Consider the following 24,750-nt stretch of genomic DNA (forward strand, 5'->3'; position numbering starts at 1 on the left):
AGCTTACGTAAGGGGGTATGTACAGCTTGCTGGGCCAGCGGTGCCTTCGCTCCCCGGTACTGTGGTCATTGCCACGTTTGCTGGACCAGGTGCTGATAGATGTGCCCATCCGTGTGGAGGGGACGGTCTCCATAGCACACGGGACACGGTGGACACGCTGGGGCAGAGGACACCTTCTCTGTGATTTATCAGTGCGTCTGCGGGGCGGGGTCACAGCTTGGTCCAGCTCCTCCTCCTCAGAACAGAGGTGTGTGGTCATCTCCACAGGGCCCGGAATGGGGCCCAGAGCAGAGCCCAGCCTGTGCCCACCCCTCAGGGGCATGGAGCAGGGCACGGGGGACATGTCCACATGCCCCATCCTGCAGCTGGAGCTCAGGGTGGGAGGGGAGTGGCCCACCTACTCCCTGGGCTGGGCTGTGGGCACAAGGACCTGAGTGTGGGGAGGAGAGGGCCTGCCCACTGGATGCAACTTGTCCTTCCTGAGCCGTGTGCACTGAGGGTGGGGCAGACCCAAGTAGTGTTGGGGCCTCAAAAGTCGGTGCTTGTGCTGGGAGTGGTGTGGGGCAGGCCAGGCCCCTGCTCAGAATCGCGCTGGGCGTGGGCTCGACCCGCTGGCCCTGGGATGACCCTGCTCAGCCAGCTCTGGAGGCTTCCTCAGCAGCCTGAAGCTCCTGCTGCAGAGGAGGGCGGCGCTGCCCTGCCCTGCCCTGCCCACTCACCGCCTCCTGGGACTTTTCTGGGCAGAGATGCCCGGGGCTACAAGGAGAGCCAGGGTTTCTGCTGGGTCACCTTCCCCTGTTCCCTTTCTGAGATGATGGGGGAGAAGGCAGGTGAGACAGGTGCAGCCCTCGCTGGCCAGTCGTGAGTGAGGAGGGAGAGATGGCCCTGTGTTCTTGGGGATGCTGCCTCCCAGAGACCATGGGGGCTCCAGAGCACCCGCAGGATCATTCTGAGGGTCCTGGGAAGCGGCACTGGCGCTCTGCTCGCTGTAATGCAGGGGGCCAGTGGGGGGCATTGGTGCCCCCAGGATCCTCCTCCGGTGCCCCGTCTCTGGGTGTGCCAGGCCGTAGCCCGGATTGAGGTCTGAGAAAGGGGAGAGATGCGTGCTATTTGAAGGGGTGTATAATTAACACAGCAGAGACAAAGCAGCTTCGTTCAGATCTTCAGAGACGATAATAGCAGGGCCAGCGATCGCCAGCATGGAGTCTGGCAATGTGCAGGGAGGTGAAGCCCGTCCTCGTTTTAGCAAAGCTCTTCAGAGCTAAAGGCTGTTTGTGGCCAGGCCCCCCGTGAGGGCAGCCGTGTAGCCGTGTTTCTCTGGAGTAACATCACTGAGGGGTCTTACCAGGAAAAGCGGGCGTGAGGAGCCAGCAGCCATGGAGCCCTCTCAGGGCTTCTAAACCCGCAGCTGACGCGGAGACCCTCAGTGTCCCCGGGGCCAGGGCAGCCAGGGGTCGAGCAGTCCGCTTCCCCAAGCCTCAGGGCTGGGCCACTCGGGCATCTTAGCCCCCACTTCTCCTGCATCTTGCCACCCTTTGCTGGGTCTTGGGGACAGCTTGGTCTGTGGTCCTCCAGCCCGTTTGTGTGTCCAGCCCACCCGTGTGGACAGCAGCAGCCTGCTCTCTCCTGTGCCCAAGGGCATGTGCTCACCAGACTGTCCATCCCAATAGCAAGCTATGGGTCTGTTGGGACCTGTTGTTCCTGGGCACCCTTTGCCAATCTGCTGAAAGCTCTGAGCCTTTTTCCCAGGAAAATGGGGACCCTCAGGGCTCATGGATCCCTGATCCTGTCAAAGAGCTCCCTTCCTGAGGATCTTCCTGGAATGCCTTCCCCGGGGAGCGGAATAACCAGCTTTTCCACCTGCCACCAGGGCCGGAGGGTGCAGCTCACCCTCTGCTCAGCCCAGCCCAGGCCTTGCTCAGAGCACATGTGTTCAACGTGAGATTTGAGGGCCCTCCCGTCTCCTGAACCACCTGCCATGGCTGCCCTCCCGCCTCTGTCTGGGTACTGTGCCTGTCAGCCTGGGAGGCCTGGTCAGCGGGTTTTGAAGCAGCCACTGGCTGCAGCCAGCAGGTGGCCAGTGACCACGTGCTACTTGAGGCAGCTGATTCTCACCCCACACACCACAGCTGACCGGTCTGCAGCCGCATCCTTTCGAGTAAGTGTTGCCCATGGTGACAGCTGAAGGCCAAGAATTACGTTCTCATTCATACGCTACAGGGGGACCTGGGGGCCGCATGCGATTTTGAGAACGTGGGAAGCTGCAGCAGCCGTGGCGGGTGGGGTAAACCAAAGCCGCCTTGGTTTTCGGAACGCCCCCTCCCACTCTGGGTGCCGCATGCTGCGGAGAGCTGTGTTCTGATCACTTTTGTTCTTCTCTGATCCACCAGAGCCATTCCAGCCCATTGGCTAAAAGTGAGGCTTCATAGTCTTCCTTCATTTTCATTATCCCTGCCTTCTTTCCAATGCTGCTCTGTGGGGCTAGCCACTAGAACCACCTATCCATGTTGGCTTCCAGGCTGTTCCTTCCAGTTGGTGTTCAGGCTCAAACCATACTCTACATCCTTCCACCCTTCCAGGCATTCCCATACATTTGTCCCTATCCACTGCTGCGTCCATTAAGTGAACCCCTGCCTTCCTCCTCCCTCCTCCCTCCCTCTCCCCCTCACCACTTTTCCTCCCTCCTCCCTCCTCCCTCCTCCCTCTCCTCCTCTCCCTCCCTCCCTCCTCCCTCCTCCCCTCCTCCCTCCTCCCCTCCTCCTCCCCTCCTCCTCCTCCTGCCTCCTCCCTCCTCCTCATCTCATCATCATCATCACCTCCATCATCATCATCATCATCATCATCATCATCATCATCATCATCATCATCATCCATCATCATCCATCATCATCATCATCATCATCATCATCATCATCATCATCATCATCATCATCATCATCATCATCATCATCATCATCATCATCATCATCATCATCATCATCATCATCATCATCATCATCATCATCATCATCACATCATCATCATCATCATCATCATCATCATCCGGGTCATCATCGTCATCATGTTTCCATCATCACCACCATCATCATCATCGTCATCATCTCATCCATCATCATCATCATCCTCATCATCATCATCATCATCATCATCATCATCATCATCATCATCATCATCATCATCATCATCATCATCATCGTCATCATGTTGCATCATCGTCATCATGTTCATCATCGCTCCTCTTCCTCCTTCCTCCCCTCTTCCCTCCTCCTTCCCTCTTCCCCTCCCTCTTCCCCTCCTTCCCTCCTCCCCTCTTCCCCTCCTCCCTCTTCCTCCCCCCCTCCTTCCCTCCCTTCTCCCTCCCCTCCCTCCTTCCCTCCTCCTTCCTCCCTCCTTCCCTCCCTTCCTCCCCTCCCTCCCTCCCTCCCTCCCTCTTCCATCCCTCCATCCCTCCATCCACCATTCCATTGTTGTTGACTATTTCTGATCATTATTCCCTCTATAGGTATTCTGGGAGGTGAAAGAGGTGGCTGTCATTCCCTGAACCAAGGTGGCCACATGTCACTAACTCATTCCGCCATGGCAGGATCTTATATGGAGCTCTGGGCAGGAGGTGTCAGCTCCCCTCCGTCCCGAGAACAACATCACTTTGCTTTAGAACATTTCTCTTCTCTGTCCCCAGGATGGGAGGCCCGCTGGAAGCATATGCAGCCATTTTCTGTCTCTCCCCCAACTTCCCCTGGGTTTCTGTTGAAATCTGTGTGCCACTCCCAGCCATTTACGGGGCTCCTTTGAGTAAGTGGAAGCCTTAAAAATAAAACACCAACTCCCTACCCAGCCAGGGAGGCTGCCAGACCCTGCTAATGAGGCCAGTACCCCTCGCTGTACTCTTCCCCCGGGGGACCAAGCACGAGCGTGAGAAAGTACTGTAGCCTAAAAACCCAGAAACCGCCTGTAGGGTGGGCAGCCGTACCGGCTCCAGGGGCCTTGGTTTGGAAGGTGACGTTCTCCGGGTGAGGAGACCCAAGGGGCCCTGCGACCTAGTTTATGCTGCTGTCCTGGGGTGACCGCTTCAAGCAGCACCTTCACTTCCCCCGAGTCCCGTTTGGACGGCAACCTGCGTGGAGGCCGTGGCTCTGGGCAGACCCCCTGGCCTGCCTTTTCTCAGTGCCTCAGTTTCTTTTGCCAGGCGTCAGATCTCCTGCTGAGCGCTCTCTGGCCCTGAGCTCTCTGCCCACCATGCCCTCTGGGCCAGCCACTGCTAGAAAAGCCCCCAGGGAGGGTACAGAATCCTCATGATGGGGTGTGTTGGGGGTTGCTCCATGGAACCTCACATTCCTGAGGCCGCCCCACTTAAGGGGTTCTGGACACCGAATAGCTCCTCTGTGCACTCTTGTGCATGAGGTCCAGGTCCAAGGCAGGCATCCCCATCACAGGCCACTCAGAGCCTAGAGGCGCACCCCAGCATCCCTGGCAGCTCCCTGGGGGAGGAGTGGGCAGGACCCTGCAGGCGGCCTCGGAACAGGCCTGGGTGTTGCTCTGAGTGGTGTTGCAGGGGCATAGGTGGGTACTCATCTCCAGGCCCCTCATTGTGCACAAGCCCACCTGTTTCTCGGAGCGAGCCCTGCCCACCCAGTCCCTTTGATCCTGAAGGTCGGGAAAGGAGTCCAGCAGCCAGGCTGGAGCACAGCGGGCTCAGGTGTCCTCCTCCATAGCTGCAGCATGTGGTATCCTGGCCACGACCACCATGCCCTCCCCAGGCCCCAGGGTACCCCCGAATCAGGCTGTCCCACTCCACCCCTTCCTGGAGAAGGAGCTTCAGAGGTCACTGGAGGTTCCTGGGAGCAAGAGCAGGAAGCCCTGGTGGGTGCGTGTTGCGTAACCAGAGGAAGAGAACTTCGTGCTCCAGCTGCGGAGGTGGAAGAGGAGGAGGAGGAGGAGAAGGAGGTGGAGGAGAAAGAGGAGAAAAAGGAGAAAGTGGAGGGGGAGGCGGCGGCAGTGGCAGTGAGGGTGGCAGCAGGGGCCTCAGCGTGGAGCAGAGCTGGCTGGAAAGTCTGCTTAAGGCTGCCTTGCAGGGCCTCTCGCCTGTGATCAAACTTCTCGCTTCCCAAACGCCATCCCAGGTCCCATTTAGATGACCCTGTGGCCAGGCCCTGCAGCGCCTCTGGGGGGTTAGGGCCTGTTGAGGGTAGCGGTAGCAAGCCCACTGTTCGGAGGGGCAGGTGGGGTTTAGTGTGGGAAATCAAGGTGGGCTGCAAGGGCAGGGGAGCGCTGGGCTCCATGTTGGGGGATGTGGCTGGGTAGGCTCTAGCCTTGGGGACAGCACGGTCTGCTCATACTGGCCAGCAGGCAGAGCCAGTGCCCGGTGGTAGCGCTGGGACCGACCCACACCCCTCCAGGCTGATTCTCACCCCTGTAGTGGAGGCTTGCGGGGGTAGGCAGCGAGGGAACAGGCTGCTCCACTCCCCTCCCCGCCACCCACCTGGGCCGGCGCTGCCCACCCACGCTGAGTCAGAGCTGTGGGCGGGGTGGCCGTGAGGCTGAGTCAGGCGGGGGAGGCTGCCCCCTTGCGGAGGCCGAATCTTCTTAGGAGCCGATTCTGAACTGGCCACTCTTTGACGGGTGATCCGGTGGACAGGGGGTCTGTGTCTTGCTGTGGAGGGTTTGCCTCAGGCTGGTAGGGGCTTAGCCCAGGGCAGGTAGGCACAGGAGGAGAGGTGAGACAGAGGAGAGCTGGAAAGACTTTTCTGGGGCAGAGGAGAAGCTGGTTCCCTGCTGAAGCAGCTAGGATCCTGCAGCCACCTGGCAGGGATCTGGGTGTCTCCCTAGGGACAGGGTCTGTGCCTGGAGTGCTGCTCCCTCACCCTCACCGGCCACCCACAGCCTCATCAGCGTTTTGGGACAGAAAGTTTCCAGCCTACAAAACTGGAGAGAGCCATTGACATCCAGGGCTGCAGTCGAGCCCTCCCACTGTCGGGCTGGGGTTCTGGAATCGGGAACCTGGGTGCCAGGTGTCAGCTGTGCCACAGGATGTCAGGCACATGATCCGCCAGCCGGGGTCGTGGAGGGGCCGGTGGGGGTTGGGGAGGCATGTTCCTCCCAGAGGGACAGAGGCAGAGTGCCTTGGGGTTTGGGACTGTCACTTCCACCCACAGTCCTGTTGGCCGAGTGAGTCATACCACAAGCCCTGTACCCACGGGCAGCCTGGGAGGTGCCTCTGCCCGGGATGGGAGCACCGTCCGGGGCCTGGGAGGGAGCAGCCGCCCTCAGCTTCTTCCCCACTCTCTCCCCTAGACTCCCTCTTTCCAGTTTCCTTCTGAGGCTCACAGCGGAGAGGCCTGGGCTCAGTTGCAGCTTCTTGGTCTGGCTTTGCTTACACTACTTCTTTTAAAGAGTTTTTTAAATTGTGATAAAATACATGTGACTAATCCAGTTGACCACGGTAACCATTAAGTGCACAGTTCAGCGGCATTAGTGCATTCACGTGGTTGTGCGATCATCACCACCATCCATCTCCAGAACTTCCCATCTTCCCAAAGTGAAGCTCTGGTACCCTCCGTCCTGGTGTGTTCAGAATTGGTAGCTGGGCCGGGCGCGATGGCTCACGCCTGTAATCCCAGCACTTTGGGAGGCTGAGGCGGGCGGATCACAAGGTCAGGAGATCGAGACCATGGTAAAACCCCGTCTCTACTAAAAATAGAAAAAATTAGCCGGGCACAGTGGCGGGCGCCTGTAGTCCCAGCTACTCGGGAGGCTGAGGCAGGAGAATGGCGTGAACCCGGGAGGCGGAGCTTGCAGTGAGCCGAGATTGCGCCACTGCACTCCAGCCTGGGCGACAGAGCAAGACTCCGTCTCAAAAAAAAAAAAAAAAAACAAACAGAATTGGTAGCTGAATCTGGAGGCTCTATCAGGTTGAGACTCAGTTTTCCTTTTGGGGAAATCATTTTGGTCGTAGCAGTTTCTGTTGTTTTGGCTGGAACCCTTTCTGGGAGGACTGTGTGTCCACCACGAAGTAGAGAGTGGTCAAGACGTGACAGCCGCCTGGTCAGAGCCAGGGCCACAGCCGCCAGGGCTCCAGAGGGGCTGACCGCCGGGTTGGGATGGGGTCTGCCTGCTGGCTGCTCGGGTTCTAGGGTCTGACTTGACTACCTGTCTTTCCTGTGCCTAAGAGCACCTGCCAGGGATGAGGGGGTTTCCAGAGCTTCCATGTTTGTGCAGGACACATTCTCCCCGTGCCCCCGTCTACAGGGACACCCAGGTGGGCACTCGAGCAGCTCCAAGGTAGAAGGGTAGCAGTCAGGCCTACTCCTCATTCCTAGTTCTGTGCTGGCCCCTTACCTGGGCACACCCTCTTCCGACAAGTGTGACCTGTGTATCTGACCTTGCTGTCCCCACGGACGCTGGTCTTGCTTTCTGGGCTCCCGGTCTCCGCTCAGTGACCTTTGGTCTGATCCACCGCATGAACTAACTTCTCACGTTCTCCCTCGGTGTGCGCTCATCTGGAAAACAGTCAGGGGTGGGAGAGGAGGTGAGGTGCACCCGGAGTCCCCTCCGCAGCAGAGGGCTTTCCTGGGGTCCTTGGCCAGTGTCCTGGGCTCCAGCTCTCCTGCTTTTCCTGCTGGGGCTGAGATGGAGGGGCCCTGGAGGCAGAGGGGCAGGTGAGGGTGCTCCAGGCAACGGGAGGACTACGAAGCTGTCCTGGGGCCCATGGAGCTGGGGCACGTCCACACCCAGGCTTCTGTGCCTTGGCCACAGGGAGGTGCATGTGACCCCACCCCACAGCGGGAGCCCCGAGGAGGTGAGGCCAGCCCCCTGCCAGAGCCTCCTGCTGGAGGCAGGACCCTCCACTCGCCAAGAGTGGTCCCCGGGCAGTGAAGCCTCCCGGGGAAGTGGTCATCGGGCATCTCCTGAGTGGTCCCGGGGCAGCTGAAGCCTCCTGGGGGCGCAGTTGTCTCCTGAGTGGCCGCAGATGCTGTTTTGTTTCCAGAAGCTTCTGCTCTGCACGAATTAGACACGTCCTTTGACTGAGTCCGTGGGGCTGCCCCATACCGGGCCTGACAGGTGCCCTCCTGCTGCTGGCTGAGCCTTTCTCGCTTTCCCTCCACAGTACATCGATGCCATCAGCAACAAGCAGGGCGAGCTAGAGAATTACGTGTCCGACGGCTACAAGACCGCGCTGACGGAGGAGCGCAGACGCTTCTGCTTCCTGGTGGAGAAGCAGTGCGCTGTGGCCAAGAACTCCGCAGCGTACCACTCCAAGGTGAGGCGGCTCGGGGCTGCGCTGTGCTGGCGCTGGGCCTCGCGGGCGGAAATGAGCTAGGCCCCTGCCCCAGCCCCGTGAGCACCCCAGGGCAGTGTCCGGGCTTGAACTCGTGTTTATTTCGGGTTTTCTTGGGGATGAAGTCCTAGAAGAATTACCAGGTCGCGGGGTGCAGGCATTTTGAAGACTCGCATTAGAATTGCCACCTGCAACCAGGGAGAGTCTGATGGGCTTTCAAGACCTTTTAGAACGTTCATTTAAAAGAACGGTCTTGGCTCTTCTGCCACAGCCTTGTCCCGGGGAGGCACAGGCTGACAACAGGCAGGGGACGGTCATGCTCCGTGCTGGGTGCTGGGTGCACCTGGTGGGTGGCCTCTGTGTCTTCACTTGTTCCTCCTGTGGCTCCTCAATCCACAGTCCTGGGGTACAGCCTCTGGGTTCATGGCTTTGCTCACCCGAGGTACTGAGGACTCCCAGCCCCAAGCCTGGGTCCCCAGCCACCCAAGACTACTGTGCCACTGGACCCCTAAGCCACCCAAGACAATCGTGACACTGGCCCCAGATCCAGCACCTGCCACAGCTTGGCTGTCCTACGTGGACCTGTCACCCCTCACCCAACCTGAACCTGGCCTATTTCTTTGCTTCCTGGGCAGCCAGGGGCCCTGCCTGGCTCTCAGGTGGCCCCCCAGCCCCTCCAGTGCTGCTCCAGAGGGGCCTCCCTGGGACTCACACCTGGTCACAGGGTCCTCCCCTGGCTCCCAGGCTCTCTGTGACCTGCGCCTCCACCACCTCTGCCTGCACTCTTGAGCCCCTGCGATCCTAGGTCAGGCCTTGGGTGGTGGCCACATGCTGCTCCCTCATGACCTCTGGGAGACCCCTCTGCCCATCATCTGTTGAGGGTCCCTCCTTGGGCCCGTAGACTCTGTTCCCCACCCCCTGCACAGTCCTGCGGCCATGTGTTTCCTGCTAGGCATCTCCAGCCTGGTCGTTCCTTGTCGGGGAATCCTGCCCTGGGGTCCGCCATGTCCCAGGACCAAACCCGGCCCTGCTGAACTGGGAGCAAGCTCCTCAGGGAGGGGCTGCAGCAGCCCCCTCCAGGGATGTCCTGAGCCCCCATGCGAGCAAGGGGAACCCCTCCTAGGAGGCTGACTTAGCCCCCAGAGCAAGCAAGGCCCAGAGGCCAGGCTCCCCACTGGGAACAGGCAGGGCCAGCAGGCCGCTGTTCACCCACAGTCCATGAGTAGGAGTTAGGGTGGGATTAGATCTGTCCCCTGGAACATTCTGGAACATCTCAAGAGTTTAGCAGATGGAGTTCAGGAGCCAAGCCCACCAAGGGAGGGCCTGGTCATGTCTTTCTAAAATAAGGGGTCCCAGGGATCCACGGGCTATACCTTGACACTTGTTCCCCCCACCCACCACACACACGTATGTACATGTACATACACACACACGTGATATGGAACCAGTGCTCCAGTGCTCACAGCCTGGGGACAGACAGGAGACAAGTGCTCCTCCCTCCCTGGAGAGACCCCTCCTGCCAGCCTGCACCTGCTGGGCGCTGTGGGCAGGTGCAGTAAGGACAGCAGTAGCACCTGTGACCCCTGGCTGCTGGGGGACTCACTGGTGACAGGCTGTGCTGCCCCATCTGCCAGGCAGGGAGCGCTGTGGAGCGCAGGCCTCCTGCCTGCTAGACCCAGGACTGTGGCGAGCGTCTGCGCCCTCTGGCGGGGGCCAGGCCCTGTGACAGGGCCAGGGAGCCAGAGCTGTCAGTGGCCGGGGTGCTGCTTGCAGGGATGGAGGGCTGGGAAGCCAGGCCGCAGGTGCTGTTGTCTCCCAGGAGGGGTTGTGGGATGTGCCTGTGCAGTGGCAACAGCTGAGCTCCTGGGCTCGTGGGCCCCCGGGCATGTGTGGAAGAGGCTTGTGTCCCACAGACCCACGTGGACAAGCCTCTGGGCTGGGGGCCAGGGTGTGAGGGCAGCCTCCTCCCAGGGCAGTTCGTAGGAGCTCCCTGGTGGTTGGGTTTGGGCCTGCCTCGGGGCTCTCAGGGTGGAGGGGGTGACGCTGGCTTGTGGCCGCTGCGTCAGGGCCATGCTGCTGTGAGGTCAGTGGTCGGTGTCCCCTGGCTGTCAGCCCTAATGCTGGTCCCTGTTGGCCTCTCCACGCTCCCGACAAGACTCACTCCTCTACCACTGATCTGAGCCAGGGTTCGGCGGACGTTCTGAATGACCACAGAGTTCATGCTTTTGGCTCTGTGGACCATGGAGTCTCAGCTCTGTTACTGCAGCGTGAGGGCAGCCGTGAATGAATTCACAAATAGCAGCGCAGCTGTGTTCCAGTAAAACTTTGTTTACAAAACAGGAGGCCAGCCCTCGGGCTGTGGTTTGCTGACCCCTGGTCTAAGCCAGCAGTGGAGGGGTGAGGGTGGCGTGGGTAGGACTTGCTCAGAAGGGCTGTCGTCCAGCACCCTCTGTGGGTCCCCCACGTGGGTGCCCAGCCATGTGTAACAGAATAGGGATGAGTGGGGGGATCAGTGAAAGCCGGAGAGACCCCAGAGGTGCTAGAGACAGAGCAGTTCTGGCCCAGGGCTTTAGGGTCTGGGGGTCCCAGGAATCTAGGCCCTGCAGCCTGCTTAGGCCAGGAGGGGCAGGGGCTACTTGATTAGCTCCCAGGACCCAGGCCTGGTTGGCCCCTAGTCCCACAACCTTTCGCCACGCCTGTGGCTTCCTGCTCCTTTGTCCCCACTGTGCTCAGCTGGTGTGTGTCCAGCAGGCTGCAGAGTAGTACATCCAAGGGAGAGCAGGCTCTTGGGCCCACGGGCAGTGGATGTGGAGCAGTGAACCTCAGTGTGTCTGACAGGGCCGCCTTCCTGCCCTCGGCAGCCAGGCTGACCCCCACTGGGCAGCACCGCCCCCTCCCCCTGGCCACCTGGGATGCCTTCCTAGCACTTTGGGGTTTGCCCACCGGGGTTTGACCTTGTGCGCCCCTGTCCGTTTCTCCTTCCTCCAGGCGCTGATGGGCCCCACGGGGGTTGGGCCTGCGTTTGCTCTCATTCCTGGAGGTCCCCTGACTGCATGACTTGTGGTCACATCCCAGGCCCTTTTCCAGCAGCCGCTTCTGTGGGTTGGGGTCAGAGGCTAACTGGTGGCCTGTCTCGCTGAGAGGCACCACCTGGTGAAGAGCAGCCTCCAGCCCCAGAGGGTGCTCAGGGAGGGCTCTCAGGGCTGTGCCCGGCTGCAGGAGCCTGAGCCAGCCCTTACCCTTCCCTTCTTGCTTCCTCCACTTCAGGGCAAGGAGCTGCTGGCACAGAAGCTGCCGCTGTGGCAACAGGCCTGCGCTGACCCCAGCAAGATCCCAGAGCGCGCCGTGCAGCTGATGCAGCAGGCAGCCAGCAACGGCGCCACCCTCCCCAGCGCCCTGTCGGCCTCCAAGTCCAATCTGGTCATTTCGGACCCCATTCCGGGGGCCAAGCCCCTGCCGGTGCCCCCTGAGCTGGCACCGTTCGTGGGGGTGAGTGTGGCCTCTGGAAAGCTTCACGGGTGTGGGTGGGTAGGGCAGCTGTTGTCGGGTTTGGGGGTGGCCAGGGTGCAGAGCCCAAGGCCCCCTGCTGAGGGGCTGGAGGTGGAGGGTTCTCTTTCCCCCGGTCTTGCCCGCGGTGGGCTCCAGCAACAGCCTGCTCTACCCCCTTCCCTACAGCGGATGTCTGCCCAGGACAGCACGCCCATCATGAACGGCGTCGCAGGCCCGGATGGCGAGGACTACAGCCCGTGGGCTGACCGCAAGGCTGCCCAGCCCAAATCCCTGTCTCCTCCGCAGCCTCAGAGCAAGCTTAGCGACTCCTACTCCAACACGCTCCCCGTGCGCAAGAGCGTGACCCCGAAAAACAGCTACGCCGCCAGTAAGGGTCCCTGGGTGTGCCTCCCCAGACATGTCACACCCCCGAGTAGGGGACTGGGAGACCCTGAGGCTCACCAGTGTGTGGCCGTGTGTGCCTACATACGGGTGGTACACACAGATGTGCCTGCCCAGCACCCAGCTTCCTCCTGTCAGGCCTCTGGTGCTTAGTCAGGGCGTGAGTGGGGTACTGGGTTGGGTCAGGCTGGTGCAGGCAGCAGCCACTTAGGAGCAGGCAGCTGCTGCTTGGGAGAGCTTAGCCAGCCCGGGAAAGGCTCACTCGCCCACCTGGGGCACAGCACCTCAGCCAGGCTCCCTGGGCTTTGCTGCCCCGCGAGCCAGCGGCCGTCCCCTTACCTGTCCTTTGTCCCAACAGCTGAGAACAAGACTCTGCCTCGCTCGAGCTCCATGGCAGCCGGCCTGGAGCGCAACGGCCGCATGCGGGTGAAGGCCATCTTCTCCCACGCTGCCGGGGACAACAGCACCCTCCTGAGCTTCAAGGAGGGTGACCTCATTACCCTGCTGGTGCCTGAGGCCCGCGATGGCTGGCACTACGGAGAGAGTGAGAAGACCAAGATGTGAGTGTCTCTCGGGGGCGGGTTCCAGGCAGCCGCTGCCTTCAGCAAGTGTGTGGGGCGGCGACACTCAGATGCGCTGGGACCTTGTGTTTAGACTCACTGCAGGTCACAGGTCCTCACCCTAGAAAACCTGGGCAGTGAGAGCAAGCGTGACCCGGGGTCTTCACCACCAACAGGCATCTCCTTCCCTGGCAGGGGCCTTTCCCGCTACCTCCCCAAGGCAGGGGTCTCCCCCCACGGCAGGGGTCTCCCCCCACGGCGGGGGTCTCCTCCGACGGCAGGGGTCTCTCCCCACGGCGGGGGTCTCCCCCCACGGCAGGAGTCTCTCACCGCAGTCTAGTGACCTCCTTGCTCCATCGCCTCGATGTGCCACTCAGTTTGGCGTAGAGTGTGGCATCCCACACGTGTACGCCCTCAGCACGTCTGGCCGAAGCCCTGTGGTGGGTGTCAGTTTCCCACAGTTCGCAGGTGCAGAGCAGGGCTTGGCCATCCTGAGACCGCAGGCTTTCTGCAGCTTTCAGTTCTTCCACATGCCAGATGTGGAAGTTTGGAGTTCTAGAAGTCACCTATGGAGTCAGATGGGCCATACCTCCCCAGTTTACTGAATGCTGTTTCAGAGAGGCTGGGCCAGGGTGCCACCCTCACTGGACCTGGGGGCTGCCTTCCCAGGGCTGTGTTTGTGTGGGTGTGTCTCTTGGCAAGATGGGAAAAGGCCCTGACATTTGTGCCTTCCTAAGCCTGGCCTTGCAGCCACCACCCTGGGGAGGGGGCCGAGGGCAGGGGGTTTCCCAGGAGGCTGCTCCATCTTTTTTCCAGTGGCCACTCCCGTCTTGGTGCCATCCGTGACTTAGTGTGGCACTGGGGCTGCGAGGCAGGAGCAACTGCTCTGCCTGGGCTCTGGGGCCTTGCAGTTGGGTCTGGTGGGGCCAGCAGCTCCCGCCAGGTTGGGGACAGCCTGGGCCACCTTGCTCTTGAGGCTGAGCGCACAGTGGGAGCAGCAGGCTCTTCCTCCAGAGACAGCGGCGCAGCCGTGCTGGGGAGTTAGAGGGACTTGTGCTTGGGTGGTGGTCGATGGGGGATGGGGAGCCACTGCCCCCACCCGGGGCCTCCGGGCTGAGTGTGGCTCTTAGCTGGGGCCTCTCTTCCAGGCGGGGCTGGTTTCCCTTCTCCTACACCCGGGTCCTGGACAGCGACGGCAGTGACAGGCTGCATATGAGGTGAGCGCTGGGCCCAATGGGAGTGCTAGATCCCCAGCTCTGGAGAGGGGCTGCGATGGCACCAGCAGGTCCCTGGGCTTGGAAAGCTGGGATGGGCTTCTGGCTCCTTGTCTGCTACTGCAGGGCCATCCCCAGTGGCCCTGAGAGCTGGGCGCTTGAGGCCCTCAGGGTGGAAGCATGGTGGTACCCTGTGTGGTGGGGCCCGAGAACCCTGGGGACACCAGTGCAGGCAGCAGGTGCTGTGGGGGCAGCACCTGGGGGCCAGGTGTGCAAGGACCTGGCTGTCCCAGGTCCTCCAGGTTCTCCCAGCCTTCAGAGAATCGCAGTAGCTGAAAGCTGGCGGGGTGCATGGCTGCTGGGAGGGTTGGGGTTGCTGTGGCAGCCCAGCCCCTCTGGAGTCCTCCTGACTCACTTTCATGGCCAGGAGGAGGGAGGGAGGCCAGACTGGCCTGGCCCATGGTCACCAGGGCTACAGCCTTGGCCTGAGAGCAGTTTCCCGCATGTGGCATGGGGTAGGTGAGGGTGGGCCGTCCAGGGAGCCCACAGGGTTGTGGGGTGTTGGGGGTGTCCGGCCTGCTGGGCCATCTCTGAGTCCCTGTCCCTGCAGCCTGCAGCAAGGGAAGAGCAGCAGCACCGGCAACCTCCTGGACAAGGATGACCTGGCCATCCCGCCCCCTGACTACGGCGCCGCCTCCCGGGCCTTCCCCGCCCAGACGACCAGCGGCTTCAAGCAGAGGCCCTACAGTGTGGCTGTGCCCGCCTTCTCCCAGGTCAGCAGGCGGGCCTGGGCTAGGAGGGCCCGCAGGTGGAACAGTGGGCTCAGCCTGCCGTCCCACATTGGAGCCTCCGCTGAGGGGCCAGGCGGCTGCGGGTCTGGGTCTCCTTGGACAGGCCTGGGGTTAAGGCTCCGTGATGTAGGAATGTGTGCACACCCCTGCTTCGGCCACAGGCTGCTCGCCTCGCCCCAGCAGGCTCCCTGTGTTGGCACGCTGGGGTGGGGTGGGGTGGGGTGGGCCCGTCCCTCATGGTGCCCTCAGCCAGCCATGGGCAGCTCACTGCTCTGCCCAAGGGGGCAGCGTCTGGGCTGGGAAGTGGCTGGCCTAGAGGTGGGCCTGGACCCGGCCACCTTCTGGGAGAGCCAGGGGGTTAGGATCCCTTCCATGAGAACCACGGGGCTCCCTCAGTCATACCCATATGATGGGAGTGCTTGCTGCTCAGCCCTGGCACGTGGCTGGACTCTTCCAGTCAGCGTGACTCTGGATGTAGGCCCTCTGGTGCCAGGAGGCCAGAGCTGGAGGATCAGGGCCTGGGTCCTAGGCCCTCGTGTGTGTCCTCGGAAGCCCAGGATCATGGCGGTCCTGGTGTCTAGGCTGGGACAGGATGTGAGTGTGCGTGGTAGCTTGCCAGGTCCCAACCCGTGCCGTCCGGGGAGGCTCCTGGAGTTGGAGGGTTGGAGACCCCTGTCGGCCTGGGGCTTCTCAGTTGGGGGTCGTTTGTGGGATGCTGGCTGGGCTAGCAGCTGTTCCCAGGGCCAGTCTCCAGGGTTGGGCCTCAGGCAGTGGGTAGAGAGAAGAGAACCCACCTTTTTCTGAGATAACGGGCAGCCTGGGTGACTGGTCAGCTATCGACCCACAAGTGAGGGGCCCCCAGGTTGACAGCCTGAGCTGAGGCCGCAGGATGCGACCTGGAGAGGTTCGGGCTCTGGGCCGTGGGTGTTCCACAGGTCGGCCTCTGGGGTGGACTCAGTGCTGGGAGAGCCAAGGGAGAGGTCTGCACCTGCCCTAGGTCCCAGGCCAGGCCATGCTGGCAGATAAAGGGCGCAGCCAGCCCCAGCACCACACCTGGGCTCTTCTCCCAGGCAGTGTCACCCTCCCACGGGCCAGGATGGTACATGTGACAAGTTTCCAGGAAACTGTAGGTGGGGTCTGGGCCCAGGTCCCATGGGTGGGCGGAGGGGTCCCAGGGGCCTGCCCAGGCATGGGTGAGGTGCTGCAGGTGCCCTGCGGGGGCCTCGGCTCCCTGGGGGCGGGCGGAGGGTCCCAGGAGGCTGGTCTTGCATGTGTTTGGGAGTGTGCAACAAGCCTACAAATTCAGGTGGCCACTGGCTGGAGGAGACATCCCCATTGATTTGGGCAGTCATCACTTTACCACTGGAACCGGGGCTCCAGGCAGGCCTCTGAGTGCTGCAGCCAGGAGATGGGGAGCCTTCCGAGGGAACACGGTTTGAACCCTGCCCAGGCAGGATCACCGTTTGTGGGTGACCACAGGCCCCGTCACCTGGCCTGACGTGTTTCCACCTCTCCCTCCAGGGCCTGGATGACTATGGAGCGCGGTCCATGAGCAGGTAAGGGGCTTTCAGACCTGTCTTTGGGACCGTGGGTGGGTGTGAAGAGGCTGGGTGGGGCAGGTCCCTCTCCTAGGACCTGGGGCCACCTCTTCTTCCTTTAGGGCCCAGCCTGGCCCTTCACCCCTGCCAGAGCCAGGGACGTCCCCCAGGGCCTCCTGTTCTCTCCGAGTGATACGGAAACCCCCCTGGGCCCTGCCCCTCTTTCATCGCATCTGGCTGGCCCCATCCATCCCTGTCAGGCAAAGGCAAGGTTGGGGAGGGTGGCTGAGGCCGGCATCCGTGGCTGGGGCTGCAGCCTCCTCTGCCCCTAGCCTGCGCTCCACCCCTGTCCTTTGCCTTCCTGGAGGGCCAGGAGGCCAACGGGAGCTGCTGAAAGGGGCGTTGCTTGGTGTGGGCAGACTCGCTGCCTGTGGCTGGGCAGCGTTGTGCAGCCAGGCAGCCGTCCTGTGCTTTGTTTCGCAGTGGCAGCGGCACGCTGGTGTCCACAGTGTGAGGACGCTGACCCCGGGCAGCCGCTGCTCTGAAGAGCTTCCGCGCCTTCCCCCTGGTCTCCGTCTGTTTTCCTCCTCAGCTCTCGCTGGTTTGTTCCTGGGTTTTCTTTTCCACCTGCCCCTGCCTTTTGGTTGGTGACCCCAGACTCTGTGATCCCCCAGGGTCCATGGTGCTGCTCCATCCGCCTCCCCCCCCCGTGTTTACGCGCCCCACCCCAAAATCCCAGCCTTCGAAAGCAGAACTGCCAGGTAGGACCTGTTGCTCGCATGGGCACCCTCGGCCCCACCCTGCAGTGTCTGTGGCACTCACTGCTTTTCTAAGGCTCGCCGTGAGCCAGGTCTAAAGTTAGGAGAAAAAGAAAAATCTTTAAAAAAAAAAAAAACAAAAACAAAAAACCAGGAAAAAGGACTTTTTTTTTTCCTGAAAAACAAAAGCCGTCTGCATGGACTCCTCGTGTGGCGCTGTTATCTCAGATCCTGACTTTCCCCGGGCGAAAGGCCTCCTCTGTCCAGACAGGAAGGTGTTAAACTCTGGTCACCGGACCCTGTGGAGGGCTGCACAGAGAAAGGGGGCTCGTGCCAAGCTCGAGGGGCCTCCTGAGGAAGCCGGCCGCTCCTGTGAGGGAGGCCGGGCCCGGGCACCTGAGGGCTTCTCCCTCCGGATGCTGCGGGCCAAGTGTACATAGAGCAGCGTGGCAGCGTGGCCTCGCCTCCCGTCGGGCACCGGCAGGAGCAAGGTCGGGGGCAGGCGCTGCCCGGCTGGCTGCACACGAACACTCCAAAGACCTCCAGCAACCACCCCACCCCCACATTCCTTTGACCAGCCTTGTGAGGGCATCAAGGCTGCCCCGGGCTACCTGGCTGCTCGGGGCAGGGTGTGTGGGCCAGGCCCGGCCGGGGGAGGGCAGCTCTGGGCACGTCGCACCCACACCCCCAACCTGGGGGAGACAGGCGGTTCCTGCCTGGTTCTTCCTAAACGCTCTCGTCTTTTTGTGTGTCTTGGTGACTTTAGAAACAAACACAGTGGACTCAGTGGCTACTGGTATTGTCTCTTCACACACTGAACTCTGGGGAATTGAGTGCAGGGCACAGCCCGGCTCAGCCTGCCTGCTGGTGGGAGCCCCTGGGAAGCTGCGACGCTCCTTTATCTGATGTGGTTTAGCAAAAGCCTCCCGCACACCTCCCCGTGGCCTGGGCTGTGGCCTGGTTTGTGTGGGAAGCAGCTCCAGATGCGGACCGCCTGAGGTTAAGGGGAACTCGAGGGCGGACCGGGCCCTATGTAGAGACCCCGCCGCGCCGGCGTTCCCGCTCCGCTAAAGATTTCAAATCCAGGGGATTCCATGCTCAATGGATGAATGTAGACACAAAACAGCAACACTTGTATGAAGATGTAAAGTGCTGAACATATTTTTTTCCTGTTTCCTTTCCTTTTTTAAAAATCTGAATTGTGCCCTGTACTGCAGTTACTTGTTTGAATAAAAGTTTTATTTATTGCACGAGTTGGGTATGGACCTCCTTCCGGTTCCCGGCGTGCGTCTGGGCCGTGGGGGCCCCGCCTCGTGCCTGCCTTTGCCAGGTATTTTCTTGGCACTCAGTCGCCTGCTAGATCACCTGGGCTTGCACACAGTGTTGGCCCAGTGACAGTCACTCACTGTGCCGGGGCTCTGCGGGGGCCCTGCCGCCCCAGGGGAAAGTGCGGGGCCACCTGCGGCTGAGGCAGGCTCCTGGCTCTCTCCAGGCCGGCAAGTGAGGCCGGGTCCGCAGGCGCCGTCCAGGGAGAGCCAGAGCAGCTCTCTGCCGACTCCCAAGTGCTCCAGGGTTCTCGGTCTCCTGGCAGCTCGCCCGTGGTTCCCCCTCCTCTGCAACCCTGAGTCCTCAGACCTCATGCCGCCTCCAACTGAGCCTTGTGTTTCCTTGCAGCGCCGATGTGGAAGTGGCCAGATTCTGAGCCGCCTGACTAGAGTTAGTAAGTTGCCTGGCGTTCTTGTGCGGTCACTGGCCAGTGGGTCTACACAGGTCCTCTGGCCTCAGCCACGCAGCCTGGGTGGGGAGGGCCTGGCTGCATGGCAGGGCCAGGGGTCCACTGAGCCTGCCTCTTGCTCTGGGTGCTGGGCCTTCTCTACTGGGTCCCCTCCTTGGGTTCACAGTCTCCTTCTCCCCTCCTGGAAGCTTGTGGACTCTGGCTGGCTGTGCCCGGGGCTCCCCTCACTGCTGGGTATGGCTCTGGCCCTGACCTTCTTTGTGGTCCTCTCCTGCCCTGCTGGGCACTTCAGTTATAGTCAAGGGGTGACCCCGGCAAGCAGCTGCAGCCTGGGCCTTTCCCGCCTGACTTGCAGCGCCAGCTTGGGCTCCTTCGGGTGTGTGTGCCTTTGGGGCTGGTAAGGATGACAGCCTCGTGGAGACTGGCGGCTGGGGTCCTGGCGAGAGCCCCGGGGAGTTCCATAGGCACTGGAGCCAGGTGTTGGGCCCACTGGCGATGGAGCTGTGCTGTTAAGTCTGACCTTGCCTCTTCTGTCCCCCAAGCCCCACAGCATGGACCCAACTGGCTCCATCCCAAGTGTGCACCTGCAGACCTGGAGGACTGCTGGGTCCAGGTTTGAGCTGACGCTCACTCCGGGGGCCACAGGGCCACTATGGCTCCAACTCCAGTGGGACTCTGGAGTCTGGGTCTGAGCCCATCTCCTCGTGGGTTGAGTGGGCCACTTCCCTGGTGCCCAGTGTATATTTGGGATGTGCCAGGCTGCCCAGGAGCAGGCCCTGTGCCCTCATAGGGGGCCCTTACCCACACCTTCCAATCCGCTGCACCTGTGTCTGGGCGGGTCCTGCTTCCCACCACCCTCCCATCCCTAAGTTGCTAGGAGGGTGGTTCTGCAAAGCCAGTGCCTGCATCCTTCACAAAGGACGTTGGTCCCTGTGTCTCCCTGGTGGTCGCAGCAGGCATCCTGGCCCCTGGGCAGCCCAGCCACAGGCAGATCACGGATCTGTCTTCTTTGCTGCCTTTCTGTTGTTGATATTCAGCATGAATTCTGGAAGGTTCTGTAGAAAAATGCTCCTGAACTTTGGGGACTGGATAGCATAGATGCTCTGGGTTGGCCCTGGCCGCCACCTTGCCTTCCACCTCCATCTTTCTCCCCTCTGAGACGCTGTTTCTGGGAGACCTCCATACCCCCCTCTCCCTCAGGTCCCTCTGAGCGAGGGGGCTGCCCTCACCTGGTGAGACTTGGAAGGGGTGAAGGCTCAGAGATGAGGCTGGCACAGCCTGTGTCAGGGACCACGTCCCTTGGTGGAGGGCAGAGACCCTGGGTGGCAGTGCCAGTGAGGCGGTGGCGCTCAGCACCACTCCACAGCGCCAGGGGCCAGTTTCCTGGCCACATAGTCTGCCTGGTCTGACAACTCAGCTGAGATTGGGGGTGTCGAAAGCCACTTGCAGTTGGTCAAGGGACTCCCCAACCCCATCGCCACCCTGCCATGCCCCAGCTTTGGGCCCTGAGAAGGGGGCCTTGGAATGAGAGTGGAGGGGGGAGCACCCCTGGCCGCTGTCCATACTTGTCAGCGGAGGCCCAAGCGCCCACGCTGGACGCGGTTCCAGAAGGGCCCACCTTCCGAAGACACGGAGAAGTAGCTGACGCGAGAAGACAGAACAGGTGTTGTCCGCCCGGCTCAGGGTCTGGAGTCTGGAGTCGCCTAACTGGTCAAAACGCGCTTTGTGACGGCTGTTTCTTCTCGGAAGCCTTCTGCCTCACGTTCAAGGCGTTGGTTCAGGAAATGATCCCAGACGACTGCCTGCATTCCGAGGCGCTCCCGAGTTCCGTGGGGCTGGAGTGGGAAGCTGCTCTGCCGCGGGGAGGTGGACTCTTCCAGGCCGTGTGGGTTTGCAGGGGTGGTGGGCACGGGATCCCCAGGACACACCAAGAGCCCCCCGTGGGCAGGGGAGGGGTGCCCAGTCCCTCAAACCCCAAGAGGCCCCCTGGCCAGCTCCTTCCTGGCAGAAGTGCCCATGCCCAGCCCTCCTGGCCACAGCTGGCTCTGCAGCACTGGCATCCATGCCTTGAAGCGGCCAGTTGGCTGGGACCGTGGCCCACGCCTGTAATCCCAGCACTTTGGGAGGCTGAGGCGAGAGGATCTCTTGAGCCCAGGAGTTCAAGATAAGCCTGGGCAACATAGGGAGACCCCCGATCTTGACAAAAGTAAAAATTAGCCAGGCATGGTGGCGCGCGTCTGTAGTCCCAGCTTCTCAGCAGGCTGAGGTGGGAGGATTGCTTGAGCCCGGAGGTGGAGGTTGCAGTGAGCTACAGTCACACCACTGCATTCCAGCCCAGAAGACGGAGCAAGACCCTGTCTCAAAATAATAATGCAATTTAAAAATTACAAAAGCCACTAGGTCACCCCTGCGGCCTTGCTTAGCAGCCTCTGAGGGGCGGCTCTCAGTGAGGAGACAAGAGCCCAGGCCTCTGAACGCCCCAAACCAGCAGCTCCCCAAACATGACGCAGGCCCTCCTTGGGGCCCTCTGCTCTTGGACCTGTCTGGTGACTTTCCTTCGCTGGCTGGAGAGGTGCTGGTGGTGTCACTGGGTAGTTCGTGGCAATCGCTGCCCAGGGCCACGTCCTGCAGGAGGTGGGGCCTGGCGTGTGTCCTCTGGCAGGGAGCAATGTCTGTGGCTTCCATGCGGTGACCTTGGGCTCCAAACTTCGTCACATTCTGTTGGCTGTTAGGCCCCCACTCTCAGCACAGTGAGCTCCCTGCAGGCCTCCTGGGCGCGTCTGTCCCAGGCGGCTGAGGGGTAGGGGCCAGAGTGGGGGAAATGGGGCCGCCCAGCCTCTCCGCATGGACCTGCTCTCCCAGCCAGCCTTGGGCTCTGGCCTGTGCTCTCCCCGTCCCCGCCAACCCGCTGCCCCTGTCAGGCTGAGATTGGATACAGCATTTGCAGCCTCAGAGCCACCCAGTGTGGATGGTTCAGCGGGCTCCACCTAGTCCCACCATTCTGGGAGACGAGAAGAGAAAATTGCAGGTTAGGGAACAGGCCCGCACCGGTGGGAGAGCTTCCTACCCCTGCAGCTCCCCGTGGGGTCTGGGCTAGCACTGTGCCTTTGCCTTTGATTGGGAGCAGGAGTGAGAACCACGCAGCTGTGCTGCCCTCGGCTGTGGTCTGGGCCAGGTCTAGGCCCCTTCTCCGGGAACCCACATTTTTTTTTTTTTTTTTTTTTTTGAGGCAGGGTCTTACTGTGTTACCCAGGCTGGAGTGCAGTGGTGGGAACACAGCTCACTACTGCCTCGACCTCCTGGGTTCAAGCGATCCCCCCACTTCAGCCCCCCATGTTGCTGGGACCACAGGCATGCTCCACTCCCACGCCTGGCCTTTTTTTTTTTTTTTCTTTTTGAGACGGGTCCACTTTGCTGCCCAGGCTGGTCTTGAACTCCAGGGCTCAAGTGGTTCCTCCTGCTTTGGCCTCCCAGAGTGCTGCGATTGCAGGCAGGAGCCACCGCGCCCAGCCAGCCCCATTTCTAATCTCCCCGGAGCTCCCTCCGGACCCTGGGCCTGTGGAGGGACTCAGAGCACTTCCCTAGGGGTGGGTCTAGCCTGGCAGGGAGACAGGGCATGGGCTGACATCACGGATAGAGGTGGAATCCTCACCATCGGACCCCCAGGCAGCCCCTACCCAGGCCCCATGAAGGGCAAAGCTGCACAGATCAAAGCTGAAAGAAGCCGGGAATCCAGCAGACCCTGAGGCTCCAGTGCATTTGAGAGATCAAAAGATCCTTTCAGCAGGGTGCCAATGCTCAGACGCCATCTGGAAGTCTGAGAGCCTTCCGCAGACCCATCAGTCTCTTCCACATATTTCATTCTCTTAAAAACTCAGTCTGAAGTGTTTCAGGTTCTTAGAAAACACAAAAGTCCTCAGGAAAACTTAGGGAGCTGCCCCTGCCCTGCGCCGCCTCCTGGGCAGCTGGATGGAGCCCTGCCTGCCCACCCCGGGGGTTGCTCCCGGCTGCCCAGGCTCCTGTGGACCCAACTGTGCCAGAGGTGACTCCGCTCCAGGTAATGGCTCCAGTCCAAGCACAGCTCTGCCGGAGCACAGTCCCGTCCCTGCTGCGTCTTAACATCCACATGCCATCTGTACTGTCACCCTTGGAGCTGCCTGACATCCCCCATCCTGTCCTGTGCTGTCCCCTCCGAAGGTGGGGACTCCAAAGAGAAAGGCCCAGGCTCCCCTCTCATCCACAGGGTCCTCCTCATCCGTGCTCATCTTGTTCCATTTCAAATTCTGGTCTCGAGTTGTATTTGTGCATCAGCTGTGGCCCCGGGGACATGGGGGAGGGCGCGGCACCCCCGGGGGGACAGGTGGCTGAGCCCCTAGCAGGGGAACAACTGTCTGGCCAGGGGATGGCCAGCTGCTCTGCAGGGCCCGTGGGTGTCCATCTGCAGCCCTGAGGGAGCCGCGAGCCTAACCTGCCTTCCTCTGGATGCCCCCATGCCAGGGCTGGGCTGGGCGCTCTGCCAAGCTGTGTCCCTGGGTGTGGGCCTGGCCTGGTGGGGGGCCACCAAACTGATGTGTGCCCGGTTCAGGGCTGTCTTGAGTCCCCAGCCTCAGTGGTGATGTCCACCCCTCACTGGGAGGGTGCGGCTGGCCTGCCCCGCCCCACCCTGCCCTGCCCACCCACGCTGCTGGGAGGGTGATGGATCAGAGTGGGGGCACTCTGCCTTGTCTAGGTCACGTAGGGTGAGCAGAGGGTGGTGCACCTTGGGGTCAGGCAGCCTTGCAGATGGCACCTGACCCTCCCTGCCCCCCAGAGCAGCCTCTGTTGTCTGCGAGCTCTCTGTGCCCTGAGATCGGACTGTAGGCATCCAGCACTGGGGATCCCTGGGGCATTGGGCAGCCCAGGTGCCAGAGTTTACCCATGGCTTCTGCCCTAAATTAAAACCACGTTTTTCTCTTTCAGGAATCCCTTCGCCCATGTCCAGCTGAAGCCGACAGTGACCAACGACAGGTCTGCCCCTCTCCTCAGCTGATGGCCACATCTGCGGCGCTGCCCATCCGGCGGCTTCCCCCACTCTGCCCATGCAGCCTGTTCTGTCATCCTCTGTGCGTTCCTGTTAAGAGAACATCCAGGCCCCAGCTGCCTGGCGTTGCCCCACTTGAGTCTGGCCTGGGCTGGATCCCAGCTGTTCTGGGCAGGGCTGGGCACAGGGGGGCGCAGGCCCCTGAAGGGCCGAGACCCACTGGCTGCGCTGCCCAGGGCCGAGGGGCCACCTCTTGAGGGTATACACCTCTGGTCACGTGGCCATGGAGCCCTGGGGTGCCCCTGGGTCAAGGGAGGACATGTGGCCAGCTGGTGGCTGGGAGGGGAGCCCGGCTGCCCTGCTGCTTCTCCTGCCTAATAAACAGGCTCCTTCTGCACCAGGTGTGATCTGTCCACCCAAGGGCCAGAAGGCCGGGAGCATGGGGATGGGAGCGCCCACATCCTGGCTGGAAGATGAACTTCCCATAAGCACGTCATTCCCTGCAGGCCTGGCAGGTGCGCCTGGAGTGTGGGGCCTGGTCCCTCTCCATGCCCCTCAGTGGGGCTCTCCTGGACCCCTCACTCCCACTGGCAGTGTCGCGAGGGCCTCCCCAGCCTCCTCCCTACCCAGCCTCCCATCCAGAACCTTGCTGCTAGGGCCGCCCAGCTCTCTCCTGTGGCCAAAGGCCAGCTGTCAGGTGCTGTGCGGGGTCACCAGCAGGGTACCTGCTGGCAGGTGGGGGCTTCCCCGCTCCTGGGCTCTGTCCCAGGACTCCTGGGTGGACCTCGCCCACCCCCACTCACTCCTGCAGGCACTGGGGAACTCTGCTGGAGTTGGGGGTTTTAAAACTTCATCAGCAGATCTGTGTTCTCCGATACTGTCAGGTGAAATACAATGTGGTGAGAGCTGCATTGGTGACAGCAGCCCTTGCCTGGGGAGGAGTCTCCAGCAGAGCCCATTCCTGCCTG

At 61.5% G+C, this 24,750-nt stretch overlaps 1 protein-coding gene across 6 annotated transcripts in view; it reads left to right on the plus strand.

Moving 5' to 3' along the window:
* The window catches only part of BAIAP2 (BAR/IMD domain containing adaptor protein 2), a 74,435-nt gene extending 50,256 nt beyond the window's left edge, over nt 1–24,179 (plus strand). For 3 of the 6 annotated variants that reach the window (XM_009191430.3, XM_009191433.4, XM_009191432.4), the window contains exons 7-14: nt 8,105–8,257; nt 11,543–11,764; nt 11,951–12,152; nt 12,525–12,726; nt 13,875–13,943; nt 14,551–14,713; nt 16,253–16,287; nt 23,722–24,179. In XM_009191430.3, coding sequence (XP_009189694.1) covers nt 8,105–8,257; nt 11,543–11,764; nt 11,951–12,152; nt 12,525–12,726; nt 13,875–13,943; nt 14,551–14,713; nt 16,253–16,287; nt 23,722–23,791 — 1,116 coding nt within the window. In that variant the 3' untranslated portion in view covers nt 23,792–24,179. Of the gene's footprint in view, nt 1–8,104; nt 8,258–11,542; nt 11,765–11,950; nt 12,153–12,524; nt 12,727–13,874; nt 13,944–14,550; nt 14,714–16,252; nt 16,288–16,752; nt 18,748–23,721 lie in introns of all 6 variants that reach the window. The other 3 variants (XR_004179534.1, XM_003913548.4, XM_009191431.4) reach the window with 3 other exon arrangements.
* The last annotated feature ends 571 nt before the right edge of the window (nt 24,180–24,750 follow it).

The sequence above is a fragment of the Papio anubis genome, chromosome 17 (genome assembly GCF_008728515.1).
Source record: "Papio anubis isolate 15944 chromosome 17, Panubis1.0, whole genome shotgun sequence".
Classification (NCBI taxonomy): Eukaryota; Metazoa; Chordata; class Mammalia; order Primates; family Cercopithecidae; genus Papio; species Papio anubis.